Here is a 14,421-nt window from a genome sequence, read left to right as displayed (position 1 = left end):
AGGAAATACAATGGCTCAAAAACATATGAAAAAATGCTCAACTTCACTGGCTATTAAGGAAATGCAAATCAAAACCACAATGAGATATCATCTCACACCTACCAGAGTGGCCATTATCCAAAAAACAGAAAATGACAAGTGCTGGAGAGGATGTGGAGAAAGAGGCACACTTATTCACTGTTGGTGGGAATGTAGAATGGTGCAACCACTCTGGAAGACAGTGTGGAGGTTCCTCAGGAAGCTAAATATAGATTTGCCATATGACCAGAGATTCCTTTGCTAGGTATATACTCAGAGGAACTGAAACTTAAGACACAAACAGACATCTGTAAACCGATGTTTACTGCAGCATTATTCACAATTGCCGACAGATGGAAACAGCCCAAATGTCCATCAGCGGATGAGTGGATAAACAAACTGTGGTATATACACATGATGGAATATTATGCATCTGTAAGACAGAACAAAGACATGGATCATGTAATAATGTGGATGAACCTTGAGGACATTATGTTGAGTGAAGTTAGCCAGAAACAAAAGGACAGATTCTGTATGGTCTTACTAATATGAAGAGACATTAATGAACAAACTTTGGGAGTTAAAAGCTGACAACACAGGCGACCAGGAGATAGAAAGAGGGCAGAGACCAGCCATTTGATGCTGAAGGACTACAGAATGTTTAGGATTGATTGCATAGATCCAGAAATAGATAGCATAATACTGTGTGATGGTAGCACGGCATTGTAAGTACACTGAACAAAGATGTCTGTGAGTAAAGCTGAAAGAGGTGGGATAGGAGAATGTATGACACCAGAGGTAAAGATAGATGATAAAGACTGGGACTGTATAACTTGGCAAAAACTGGAGTGGCCAATGACTGTTACTAAATACACAAATATAAAAATGTTTTTGCATGTGGGAAAGCAAATGAATGTCAACCATGTAGAGAGTTGAAAAGGGGATAGTATTCAGGAAAAAACATAATCAAAGCCAACTGGAGTCTATGGTCAACAGTAACACTGTAATATACCTCCATTAAATGTAACAAAGGCAATATGCCAATGCTAAATGTATATGAGGGGGATATAGGGGAGGAATATGGGATTCTTGGTAGTGGTGTTATGTGCTGTCCTTAATAGTATATTGTATTGTATGACATGTTATTTTTTTTTCTATCATTTTTTTCTTATTGCTAAAAAAAAAATTTTTTTTTCTTGTAGTAATCAATATGTTCAAGTGCTGCTTGTGGTGACAAACGTACAACTTTAAGATGAATGTCAGTATTAGTGCATACAGCCACTATCAAAAAAAAAAAAAAAAAAGCTGAAAAAGAGCCCAGACTTCAATTAGTGATATGAATGAAGCAGGTCCGGTTAAGACCAGGGCAAGCCAAGCCAAAGGGTAAAGGTTGAAACTGATTGTGTTTTAAAACTTCAGCTTCCGTGTGAGACCAAGGGAAGAGATATCTATTTGGTACAGGATCTAAATTTTCTAAACGGTACAACTCTACAGTCGATCTGTTCAAACACCACAATTGCATGGAACTTTGATTAGGAAGTGAGATATGGTAGGTTAGCATAGGCTGGAGTGAAATAGTGACACATCCCAGAGTAATTTGGGCAGATAATAAAAAATATATTTACAGCCTCCCCCTCCCCAGCCCCGAGGATCTTGGGGAAGGTGTGGATGTGTTGGACATCCTCACCTGGACTGGTGTTGATGTTGTCACAAACATTGGGACTGGTGGTTTGATGTGCTGAGCCCTCGATCATGGGACTTGCCCTTATGAAGCTTGTTACCACAAAGGAGAGTCTAAACTTGCATGTAGTTGTGCCTAAGAGTCTCCCCCTGAGTACCTCTTTGTTACTCAGATGTGGCCCTCTCTCTCTCTAACTGAGCCATCTCGACAGGTGAACTCGCTGCCCGCCCCCCTACGTGGGACCCGACTCCCAGGGGTGTAAGTCTCCCTGGCAATGCAGAATATGACTCCCGGAGATGAATGTGGACCCGGCATCGTGGGACTGAGAGTATCTTCTTGACCAAAAGGGGGATGCAAAATGAGACGAAATAGTTTCAGTGGCTAAGAGATTTCAAATGGAGTCGAGAGGTCACTCTGGTGGACATTCTTATGCACTATATAGATAACACCTCTTAGGTTTTAATGTATTGGAATAGCTAGAAGTAAATACCTGAAACTACCAACTCCAACCCAGCAGTCTGGACTCCTGAAGACAATTATATAATAATGTAGATTACAAGGGGTGACAGTGTGATTGTGAAGACCTTGTGGATCACACCCCATTTATCTAGTGTATGGATGAGTAGAAAAATGGGGATAAAAACTAAAGGACAAATGGGGTGGGATGGGAGGATGATTTAGGTGTTCTTTTTTCACTTTTATTTTTTATTTTTGTTCTGGTTCTTTCTGATGTAAGGAAAAGGTTCAGAGATAGATTGTGGTGATGAACGCATAACTATGTTATACTGTGGACAGTGGATTGTATACCATGGATGATTGTATGGTGTGCGAAAGTATTTCAATAAAACTGAATTTAAAAAAAAAAAAAAAAAGTATTTGCAAAGGCCCCTTGAGGGACTATGGAAAAATGTGGAAATATTAAACTTCCCCAGCTGGGGAAATCCTGATGTTCTCACAAGTATTGGGTACCACCAGCTTAGACGGTCAAGCCCTCAATCTTGGGGCTTGCCCTTATGAAGCTTGTTACTACAAAAGAGAGAATACTCATAATTGTGCCTAAGAGTCACCCCCAGCAGGCCTCTTTTGTTGCTCAGATGTGGCCTCTCTAAGCCAACTCAGCAGGTAAACTCACTGCCCTCATCCCTACATGGGACATGATCCTGGAAGGTATAAATCTCCCTGGAAATGTGAAATGTGACTCCCAGGGATGAACCTGGACCTTGTATCATGTGATTGAGAAAGCCTTCTGGACCAAAAGGGGGAAGAGAATTGAAACGAAAGTTTCAGTGGCTGAGAGATTTTAAATGTTGAAAGGTCACTCTGGTGGGCATTCTTATGCACTATATAGATAACCCATTTTGGGTTTTAATGCATTGGAATAGCTAGAAGTAAATACCTGAAACTATCAAACTGCAACCCAGTAGCCTTTACTCTTGAAGATGATTGTCTAGCAATGTAGCTTACAAAGGGTGGCAGTGTGATTGTGAAAGCCTTGTGGAGCACACCACCTTTATCCAGCGTATGGATGGATAAGTAGAAAAATGGGGACAAAAAACTAAATGAAAAATAGGGCAGGGGGGTGTTTGGGGTGTTCCTCTTTACTTTTATTTTTTATTCTTATTTTCACTTTTTTTGGTACAAGGAAAATGTTCAAAAAAAAAAAACAGATTGGGGTGATGAATACACAACTATATGATGGTACTGTGAACAACTGATTGTACACTTTGGATGATTGTATGGTATTTGAATATATATCAATAAAATTGAATTAACCCCCCCCCCCAAAAAAAAAAAAAAGTAAATGAACAATATGGAGGAGGAGGGTATGGGACGTTCTGGGTGTTCTTTTTACTTTTATTTTTATTTTCACTTTTATTTTTTGGAGTAATGAAAATGCTCAAAAATTGATTGTGGTGATGAATGCACAAATACATGATGATACTGTGAACAACTGCTGTATACTTCAGATGACTGTATGGTATGTGAATATATTTCAATAAAATTACATTAAAAAAATAGAGCTGCAGAGAGCCATTGCCTATCGAATGAAGTTACCAATCAAAGTGAGGTAAAAATTATTTGTCATTGCTATCACAGATGCCCAAGACATCCCAAAATGTGGATTTATCCAACCTCCTGATGCCTCCACTACATAAAACATCTGGTCAGATCTAACTCATAATTTTTCCCACACCCCCAAAACAGACACAACTTGCTCATTTCTGACTCCAAGCCTTTCCCTCTTGCTTTTCTGGCCTAGAATGCCTTTCTCCCTTTACTCTCCCACCTAAATACCATCAGCCCTTGGAGTTCTTCCTTGGCAAGGCTTTCCCTATAGGTCTTTCCTTTCTCTGAACTCTATACTACTTGACACCTGTTTTACTTATCTTGACACTTGATAATAAACTGTCTTACAGTATTACTTGTTGCAAATGTGTGTGCATTTTCAATTAGTCTATTTGCATTCCCCTCAGCATGTTGCATGGTGCTGATACGCAATTCACAGTCAGCAATGACATAAGATAGAGACAGGAAAAGCATGTGTGTCTGTGTAAGGGACATGTCCAGGGCCCCACTCACATCCTCTCAGCACTCACTTTTCCTCAGCATGCCAGCAGCTTCTTAACTACAATCCCCTGCAACTCTGGGGGCCTTCTCCACCTACTGAGCACAACTGGCCTCCTTGTCGGACATGCCGTGGTGCTGCAGAGTCATCTCAATGATAAATGAGGGCTGGTCCCTAAATATCACAGCCTCCTCTCCTTCCAGGTAGGACAACTCTGTGGTGGGTTCTACACCGTTGCCCAGTGATCTCCAGTGGCACTGAGCCCATTACCTACATGGTTACCTGCTAAGTACCTCACTCTGTATTACTTTCTTTCCCTTCCCTGTCTCACTTCCCCATTCCAAATCCTGGGATCACTTCCCAAATAAACTACTCTTACTTAAAATTAAATCCTCATCTCAGAGTCCACTTCTGGGGAAGTGTAACCCAAATTGTCTACTGGCCTTTGTCTCTCTCTAAAGGGAACACCCCTCATTCAGAGATTAAAGAAACTTAAAACACACATTGAAAACACAATTTATTCCAACTCATAGCACAAGAAGAGTTTCTGAGATAATTCTTGAAATGAACTTACAAGCCCCAGTTTACATGGTCTGGAGCGCCAGCCCAATCCTGGCTGGATCCAATAACTTCAGATGGTTGGGAAAGTCCTTTGTAAAGTGATTTACAATAAAAGATGAGGTGAAATGGAATGTCACCTCTTTTCATGATTGTATTATTTATAAAACCCTTTAAAAAGAGAGAAATAGAGAGACACAGAGAGAGAAAGAAGGTAGAGCTTGTCTAAAAGATGTGCTATTTTTAAATACATTCTTCTATTTCGATAATAAATACCTCATATGCTTTTAAATATCCTTTTAATCCCAGAATAATGGTAAGGCAGAAACTCAATTTGTGAATTTTAACCAAGTACCCTGTTTTAGAAAACAAAGACCTGGGAAGGGAGACCTATAGGGCAAGACCCGATTCACTGTGTCGCTTGGCTCAGTAATTTTGGACCAAAGAAAGCGGATGCTCAAGTCATACTAACATGTGTGAACAAGGCACTTACTGTTCTGCCTTGTTCCGGTGCACACACAATAAAGGCTTAAATATTTGCCAAAATGTTCACCTGTTTCTTTCTACATTCAGAAACTTGCATAACTACCCCAAGCATAAAACTGAAATGTCAGCAATAAAAGATAATATATAAAACCATGTATTTCCTGGTTGCTAACATGACCACAGACATAGGGGACTGGTGGTTTGATGGGTTGAGCCCTCTACCATAAGTTCTACCCTTGGGAAGACGGTTGCTGCAAAGGAGAGGCTAGGCCTCCCTATATTTGTGCCTAAGAGTCTCCTCCTGAATGCCTCTTTGTTGCTCAGATGTGGCCCTCTCTCTCTAGCTAAGCCAACTTGAAAGGTGAAATCACCGCCCTCCCCCCTATGTGGGATCAGACACCCAGGGGAGTGAATCTCCCTGGCAACGTAGAATATGACTCCCGGGGAGGAATGTAGACCCGGCATCGTGGGACGGAGAACATCTTCTTGACCAAAAGGGGGATGTGAAAGGAAATGAAATAAGCTTCAGTGGCAGAGAGATTCCAAAACGAGCCGAGAGGTCACTCTGGTGGGCACTCTTACGCACACTTTAGACAACCCTTTTTAGGTTCTAAAGAATTGGGGTAGCTGGTGGTGGATACCTGAAACTATCAAACTACAACCCAGAACCCATGAATCTCGAAGACAGTTGTATAAAAATGTAGCTTATGAGGGGTGACAATGGGATTTGGAAAGCCATAAGGACCACACTCCACTTTGTCTAGTTTAGGGATGGATGTGTAGAAAAATAGGGGAAGGAAACAAACAGACAAAGGTACCCAGTGTTCTTTTTTACTTCAATTGCTCTTTTTCACTCTAATTATTATTCTTGTTATTTTTGTGTGTGTGCTAATGAAGGTGTCAGGGATTGATTTAGGTGATGAATGTACAACTATGTAATGGTACTGTAAACAATCGAAAGTACGATTTGTTTTGTATGACTGCGTGGTATGTGAATATATCTCACTAAAATGATGATTAAAAAAAAAAAACAAAAAAAAAAAAACATGTATTTCCTTCTGAAATTAGCCACCTAGAACTTATTACCCAGAAAACAAAATGCTTTACTACAAAGTTATAGGTCAAAAAATAAGTTAGCTCAGATTGGGACAACCGCAGATTTAGAGTATACTACCAGAAATATTACTTTAAAGAGACTCATCAGATTGTGAAGGAAAACATCAAGTCATACAGTGTTAGAAGTGACTTCTTGGTCAGCTCATTTAATACTCACCTTTTAAGATGAGAAAATTGATATCCAAAGAACTTCTGTGCCCCATCACAATGACCTTACTATTTCCACACCATCATGATTTCAGAAATCCATTAGCTTCAATAAAGTACATTATGGTTTTTACTTAACCCCCCAAATTCTGAATAGTAATCATGGCTATTATTCTTACTTAAGAGAAAAGGAGGCTACTTGCTTTCTCTAAAATCACACAGCAAGGGATTAGAAGAAATATGCCTTATGCAAACATTTCTTACCTCCAACATGCATGCTTTTTTGAGTCTACACACCCTCCTGCTTCTGTTTTTCCTAAAATGGGGAGAGGGAAGGGCAGGGAATCAATTCAATGTTTGACTCCACAGAAAAACAATCATAACAATCTAAACTTCACTTCAACTGACTATCATTTACTATTCAAAAGGAATACCGGAATACCAGAGAATTAAAAGAAACAATAATTAGGGAGTGACATCATTAACATGGCAATGTAAACAGCTACTGAAACCTCCTCTCCAGAGATTCAATAAAAAAAGGACAATTGTGAATTGTTTGAAACTCTGGAGGAGCACATAGACTGAAGAAAGACCTGCAGATGCCAAACTGAAAAAAGAGGAGAAATATCAGATAGGAATCTTCTGTCCCAGACCAGCTGGTCCTCTCCCCTGCTCCTCACTCGGTCTCAGTGTGGGAAAGGCACAGAATCAGCAGACAGGAACCCTCCCACCAGGGACACATGTTTTAAAATCTCTCACAGCAGTGAGACATACACCCACTGCTTGAAGACCCAGGAGACAGCAGGACATTTCAAAGCCCAGGTCAGTGAAGGACAAAGAGACTGAGATAATGTGGACAGAGACTGCTTTTCCAGCCCTGGGTCTGAAAACCCTTCCCCCACCTTGAGGAACAGCAGCCAGAGGCAGTCTCCTTTCTTTGGGGATGGCTGGAGTACTGGGTCAGCTGAGGGAGTACCCTGCCACAGATGTACCCCCACATTGAGTCAGATTTTGGCCAGCAAAGCTAGGGCATAGGAATCCTGCAGTTTCAGCTCACCTGTGTAGACGCAGCCTGTGCTCGAGGCAAAGAACCTCTGAGGATGAGTAATTTGCCAAAGAATGCCATCTGCTGGACAGTCCGTAAAGTGCAAGGGAATAGAAACATTTTTAAAAAGATGCTCTGAACCCTTTATTAGGACCACAGGAGCTGGGCTACATGCCTTGTACAGAAACCCAGCCTGGTTATGGCTAAGAAATATGGACGACACAACTGTCAAAGCGGGGCTCTAAAACAAATGCAGGTCTTGCTGACTGGTGGAAAATAGCACCACTGGAAGTCAGCAGATCTATATTACCACACTGAGCTGGTTTGGCTTCATTATGTCCCCCCAAAAGCCGTATTCTTTAATGCAATCTTGTGGGAGCAGATTTATTAATCTTTCTGATTAGGGTGTGACCTCTTGATTGAATGTTTCCATGGAGATTTCACCCTGCCTATTCAGGGTAGGTCCTGATTAGTTTACTGGAGTCCTTTAAAGGGAGCTCACACACAGAGCAGCTTAGAGAGACTTTTGGAGAGATGCTTGCTGAAGCTTTGAGATGCTAGTCCAGAGTTTGCTCCAGAGAAGCTAAGAGAGAACAAAACATCCCAAGAGCAGCTGAGATAGACATTTTTGAGAAAGCCATCTTGAAACACAACCCGGGACCAGCAGACACCAGCCATGTGCCTCCCCAGCTGACAGGTGTTCTGGACACCATCAGCCATTCTTCAGTGAAGATATCCTCTTGTTGATGCTTTAGTTTGGACACTTTTATGGCCTCAAAACTGTAACTTTGTAACCTAATAAATCCCCTTTATAAAAGCTAATCCATTTCTGGTATTTTGCATAATGGCAGCATGAGCAAACCAGAACACACACACTGTGAACTTCCTGGGATGCCCAGTGCCTGTCTCCCATTCCTGTGGCAGGCCAGAGTGGGTGCCTGATTTGAGGGGAAGACTGGGAGCCAGAGCCAATCGGACAACTGGCCAGTGAGAGAAAAAAAGAAATATAGAGACCAAAGAAAACCCAAAGCAAAAGAGAGAAAACAACCCCCAGAATAAACTAATCAAGAAAATCAGATGCCTAGGCAGCAAAAAATTGTGAGCCACACCAGGAAACATGAAAACATGGTCTAGTCAAAGGCCAAACACCTCAACTGAGATTCAAGAGTTGAAAACAACTAATTAAAGATGTTCAAATAAATCTTCTAAATCAAATCAATGAGTTGAAAGAAAATGTGACAAAACAGACGAAGGATATAAAGATGACACTGGGTGACCATAAAGAAGAATTCGTAAGCTTGAAAAAACAAATGGCAGAACTTATTGGAATAAAAGACACAATAGAAGAGATGAAAACACAATGGAGACATACAACAGCAGATTTGGAGAGGCATGAGAAAGGATTACCAAACTAGAGGACAGGACATCTGAAATCCTACACACAAAAGATTAGATAGGGAAAAGAATGGAAAAATATGAGTAGGGGCTCAGGGAACTGAATGACAACATGAAGTGCATGAATATATGTGTTATAGATATCCCAGAAGAAGAGAAGGGAAAAGAGGCAGAAAGAATAACAGAGGAAATAATCAATGAGAATTTCCCAATTCTTATGAAAGACATAAAATTACATGTCCAAGAAGTGTAGCATATCCCAAACAGAATTGATCCAAATAGACCTCCTCCAAAGCACTTACTAATCAGATTGTCATATGTCAAAGACAAAGAGAGAATTCTGAAAGCAGCAAGAGAAAAGCAATCCAACACATTCAAGGGAAGCTCAATAAGACCAAGTGCAGATTTCACAATAGAAACCCTGGAGGTGAGAAGGCAGTGCTATGATATATTCAAGATACTGAAAAAGAAAAACTGCCAACCAAGAATCCTATATCCAGCAAAACTGTCCTTCAAAAATGAGGGAGAGTTTAAAATATTTACAGATAAACAGACACTGAGAGAGTTCGTGAACAAGAGACCTCCTCTACAAAAAATACAAAAGGGAGCTACAGACAGATAGGAAAAGACAGGAGAAAGAGGTTTGGAGAAGGGTGTAGAAAAGAAGCTACCAGAAGATAGAAAGAAAGTAAAGATGAGGCATTTGATGCTAAAGGAGTACAGAATGTTCAACAGGATTGATTATATAGATGAATAAATGGATAGCACAATACTGGGTGATGATAGCACATCACTGAACAAAGATGACTGTGAGTAGGGTTGAAAGAGAAACTTTAGGGGCATGTGGGAAACCAGAAGGAAAGACAGAAAATAAGATTGGGATGATATAACTTAGTGAAACCTAGAATGGCCAATGATTGTGATTAAATGTACAAATATAAGAATGCTTTCACATGAGGGAAAACAAATGAATGTCAACTTTGCAAGGTGTGAAAAATGGGATAATATTGGGGAAAAAATACAATTGATGCTAATGAGAGTCTACAGTTAACAATAACATTGTAACATGCTTCCATTAGTTGCAACAAAGGCAATATACCAAAGCTAAATGTCTATAAGAGGGGGATGTAAGGGAGGGGTATGGGATTCTTGGCATTGGTGGTACTGTCTGACCTCTTTATTGTATTTTATTTTAATTTTGCTTTTTCTTTTGTTGCTTTTTAGTTGCCATTTTTTTCTTTTCTTTTCTTTTTTTTCTTTTTTTCTTCTTTCTCTTTTTGCCTCTTCCTTTTACTTTGTGGAAGAAATGGAAATGTCCTCATATAGACAATTGTGGTGAATGCATAACTATTTGATTATACAGGGAACCACTGATTGTTTACTTAGGAGGGACTGTACAGGGTGTGAATTAAACTTTCTAAAAAATAAATAGAGGGATGCACATGCCGGAGAAAATGTGGAGAAAGAGATGTACCTAATCATCATTGGTGGGGAAGTAGAATGGTGCAGCCCATCTGGAGGGCAGTATGGTGGTTCCACAGGACGCTAAGCATGAGGCTGCCATACAGTCCTGCAACCCCGTTATTGGGTAAATACTTGGAAGAACTGAAAAGAGGGACATGAATGGACATTGGGTTTATGGTGGCAGTAGCCACAATTCACAGTGAATGGAGGTGGCCTAAGGGTACATCAACTGATGAACAGAATGGCGGACTGTGGTGTATACAATGGAATATTGAGCTGCTACAAGGAGTGAAGATGTGCGGTGAATGGACACTGAGGACAGTATGTTGAGTGAAATAAACCAGAAATGAAAAGACAAACATTATAATGCCTCACTAATACGGACTAACTATAATGTGCCCACTCTGAGAACTGAATCTGAGAGTGTAGGTTATCAGGGATGGCTTATTGTAAAGGTTCTTAGACTGTAAGCTCTTACAGCAGTTACATTTATTCCTGAGCTGTAATGGCTATTTCTAAATTCTGAGATGCTGGGCTCTTTGTGTATAATCATTGGTCCCTGGATGTGGGGAACCGAGTCTTCCATGTTGCCTGAGGCATATCTGGGGTGGTGGCTTAGAACGCTGAGCCGCAGGCCTGCATAGAATGCCATGCAGGCCCGCCCTGTAAAGATGTGTGTCTTGTGACTACCATTGTCTTAAACCTAGATTGTATGCACCTGATGTAAACATAAGTATTTGGTGGGCTCTCCCCCACCTGAGCACCTATAACATATACATCTGATCTTCTGAAATAAATAGCTGGAGCAAGGCTGCATTGTTGTCCACTTAGCACGAGATGCAAGTGGGCCCCCTGCTCCCTTAATTCTTAGCTTTGTGTCCGTGTCTCATTCCTGCGTCGCCCTGTCAGCAATACCTGGAACTTTGGGTATCTGTATGACACTTGAGACTCAGAGCCAGAGTCCGGCAGCTATGAATGTCAACATTACCCCATACGACAAATGTTAAAGAGTCTGAAAAAGAGAGATGAGATTTCAATTAGAGATATGAATGAAAGGGACTTGGTTAGACTAAAGTATAAAGGAGGCTATTGGTGGTGTTTTAAAACTTCAAATTCTCTGTGAGACCAAAGGAAGAGCTGTCTATCAGGTGCAAATCTATATTTTCTGTAACACACTATGTAATTTAACTTGTATAGTCAGTTTATTCAAACATCATAATTACATGGAACTTTGAATAGGGGAGTGAAATCTCGTTGGTTTGTACAGGTTAATGTGAAGCCCCTATAAATCCCAGAGTAATTTGGGCAGAGAATAAAAATGTATTTGAAAAACCTCCTAGAGTGTCTTGGGGAAAATGTGGAAATATTAAACTTCCCCACCTGGGGAATTACTGATATTCTCACAAGCATTGAGGACTATCAAATTAGAAGGCCAAGCCCTTGATCTCGGGGCTTGCCCTTATGAAATCTGTTACTGCAAAGAAGAGGCTAAGCCTATTTAAAATTGTGCCTAAGAGTCACCCCCAGAGAACCTCTTTTGTTGCTCAGATGTGGCCACTCTCTCCCTAAACCAACTCTGCAGTTAAACTCGCTGCCCACTCCCTATGTGGGACATGACTCCCAGGGGTGTAAATCTCCCTGGCAACGTGGGACATGAGTCACAGGAATGATCTTGGCCCTGCATCATAAGATTGAGAAAGCCTTCTTGGACCAAATGGGGGAAGAGACGTGAAACAAAATAAAGTTTCAGTGGCTGAGAGATTTTAAATGGAGTTGAGACGTCATTCTGGAGGTTATTCTTATATATTACACAATATCCCTTTTTAGTTTTTAGTGTGTTGGGATAGAGGGAAATACTGAAACTGTTTAATTGCACCTCAGTAGCCTTGATTCTTGAAGACAACTGTATAACTATATAGCTTTTACAGTGTGACTGTGATTGTGAAAACCTTGTGGCTCATACTCCCTTTATCCAGTGTATGAACAGATGAGTAGAAAAATGAGGACAAAAAGTAAATGAATAGGGAGGGATGGGGGTATGGGATGTTTTGGGTGTTCTTTTTTACTTTAATTTTTATTCTTATTCTTTTTTTGTGTGGTAATGAAATTGTTCAAAAACTGTGGTGATAAATGCACAACTATATAATGGTACTGTTAACTGATTGTACACTGTGGATGACTGTATGGCTTGTGACTATATCTCAATAAAATTGAATTAAAAAACAATAAACAGATACAGTTTATGAATGAATGAAGTAGGTTGGCTTTTTTAATTCAACATGGAAGTCACCTGCAATTACCACATATGTCCACAAGATGTCACTACTTCACACCATTTCAGATGAAACCATCCACCTGCAAATCAAGAATATTAGCTAATTTGGACAGAGAGATACGATTTATCACTTATATTGGAGAGAGGCTCCATCACTTCTCATGTCTTTTTTTGACTACTTCCTTGTTTTCTCTGAAATCTACAAGAGACATTGCAAAATGTCAACTTTAGATAAGGCCTGAGACCTTTAATGCTCTATAACACATTAAACAACAAAAAGGTCAACTGCTCATATTTCCCAGATGCTCAGCAAAAAAGCAGCAGAACTGGAGACCTTTCTCTATTCCCTGAACCTGCCCGGTTGCAAAGCATCCTCTGGGCACTTGCTTGTAATTCTACCAACCTCACTGCTGAACAGTCACAGGAAACCGTGATCCAGCAACATCCACAGGCAGTACACTGGGGTTTTAAATTGTGTTTTCTTCTTGAAATATTTGTCTCATAGTTTCCCTTATCAGGACTTAAGTTCAAACTACTGCAGGAATTAGTGGTATGTACATTTGTATGTATTCAGCTTGTGCTTACTGGTATTTTTAAAAAGTGACATTAGAATCCAGTTTGCAAATGATTATTTCAAGTTTCAGAAGTTTTAAAACCCCAAAATTGTGATTACCTGACTCAGTATTGCCAATTCAACCAAATTTAGCATTGATGAAACAAACCTGAAACATTTTATTTTTATTGAAATATTTCATTCATATGAGATCTACTGTTGCAAAATATACATGTGAGTTGCTGCTTTGTAAAGGTCCCAGGAAGTTTTGGGGTTTTATGTACTTTATGTATATATGTGTGTTATTTGCTTTATCTCAGTTCTCTACAGAGATTCTTTTTCCTCGTCTTTTTTTAATTACAATTATTGATAAATAATCTTTTTCATTAATGGCATTTTAAGTTTGGTGAGCCTGAGAAGGCCGCAAACTCATAAGAAACTGCTTGATAAGTTTGGGGAAGATCATTCAATTTCACACACCAAAAGAACTGTTTGGCTTTTAAGGTCCCTATTTCCTGTGCAAATGCATCCTACATATTGAGACGTTAAAGAAACAGTCACTTGTCAGGCAGCAGCTAAAGAACTGTAAGAAGCAGACCTGCTTTGGAAAGTGCCTACCCCAAAAGGGCAGATAAAAGGCACAGAGTCACAGGTAGCCCCTGGCTGCTGAAGACGGTCTACAAGAGGGGCAGCTGAATTGCCTGGAGGGAGGGCAGGGAACAAGGCTGGTCAATGTCCCACTGGGCAGGCTGTGGGTTTTATTCTGTAGACAGCAGGGAGCCAACAGGAGTTTTTAAGGAGAGGAGTGACTTGATAAGAAGCACAGAAAGATCCAGCCAGCAGCAGTGGAGGACTGGAGGGAAAAAGGACTGGTGACGAGGCAGAAAAACTTTCCCAGCATTTGGTCCTTTTCCAGACCAGTGCATACAGAGACTGTTGCAAACCTGGGCCTGCAGCTAGAAATGCTGAAAGGTCACTGTGCCTGTGAAACACAAGACAATAGGCAGAAAGAAGGCCCAGGATGAACGGACGATTGTAGCAGGCAACTGCTTAGACCTTGCAAATTTTATGTCAAAAGTGCTTACTCTCTATGAATTTTCTTTGTCCAGGAACAAAA

General features: G+C 40.4%; 1 protein-coding gene across 6 annotated transcripts in view; it reads right to left on the bottom strand.

Moving 5' to 3' along the window:
- Window positions 1-14,421, bottom strand: part of MBOAT1 (membrane bound O-acyltransferase domain containing 1) — a 200,429-nt gene that overhangs the window by 52,400 nt on the left and 133,608 nt on the right. For 5 of the 6 annotated variants that reach the window (XM_037843797.1, XM_037843796.1, XM_037843801.1 and 2 more), the window contains exon 13: window positions 6,837-6,888. The exons of the other annotated variant lie outside the window; for it this stretch is intronic. In XM_037843797.1, the coding sequence (XP_037699725.1) occupies window positions 6,837-6,888 (52 nt within the window). The remainder of the gene's footprint in view (window positions 1-6,836; window positions 6,889-14,421) is intronic. 6 annotated transcript variants of the gene reach the window in all.

The sequence above is a fragment of the Choloepus didactylus genome, chromosome 7 (genome assembly GCF_015220235.1).
Source record: "Choloepus didactylus isolate mChoDid1 chromosome 7, mChoDid1.pri, whole genome shotgun sequence".
NCBI lineage: Eukaryota > Metazoa > Chordata > Mammalia > Pilosa > Megalonychidae > Choloepus > Choloepus didactylus.
Note: the sequence above shows the minus strand (reverse complement) of the source record. Positions and strands in the feature narration are given on the sequence as shown.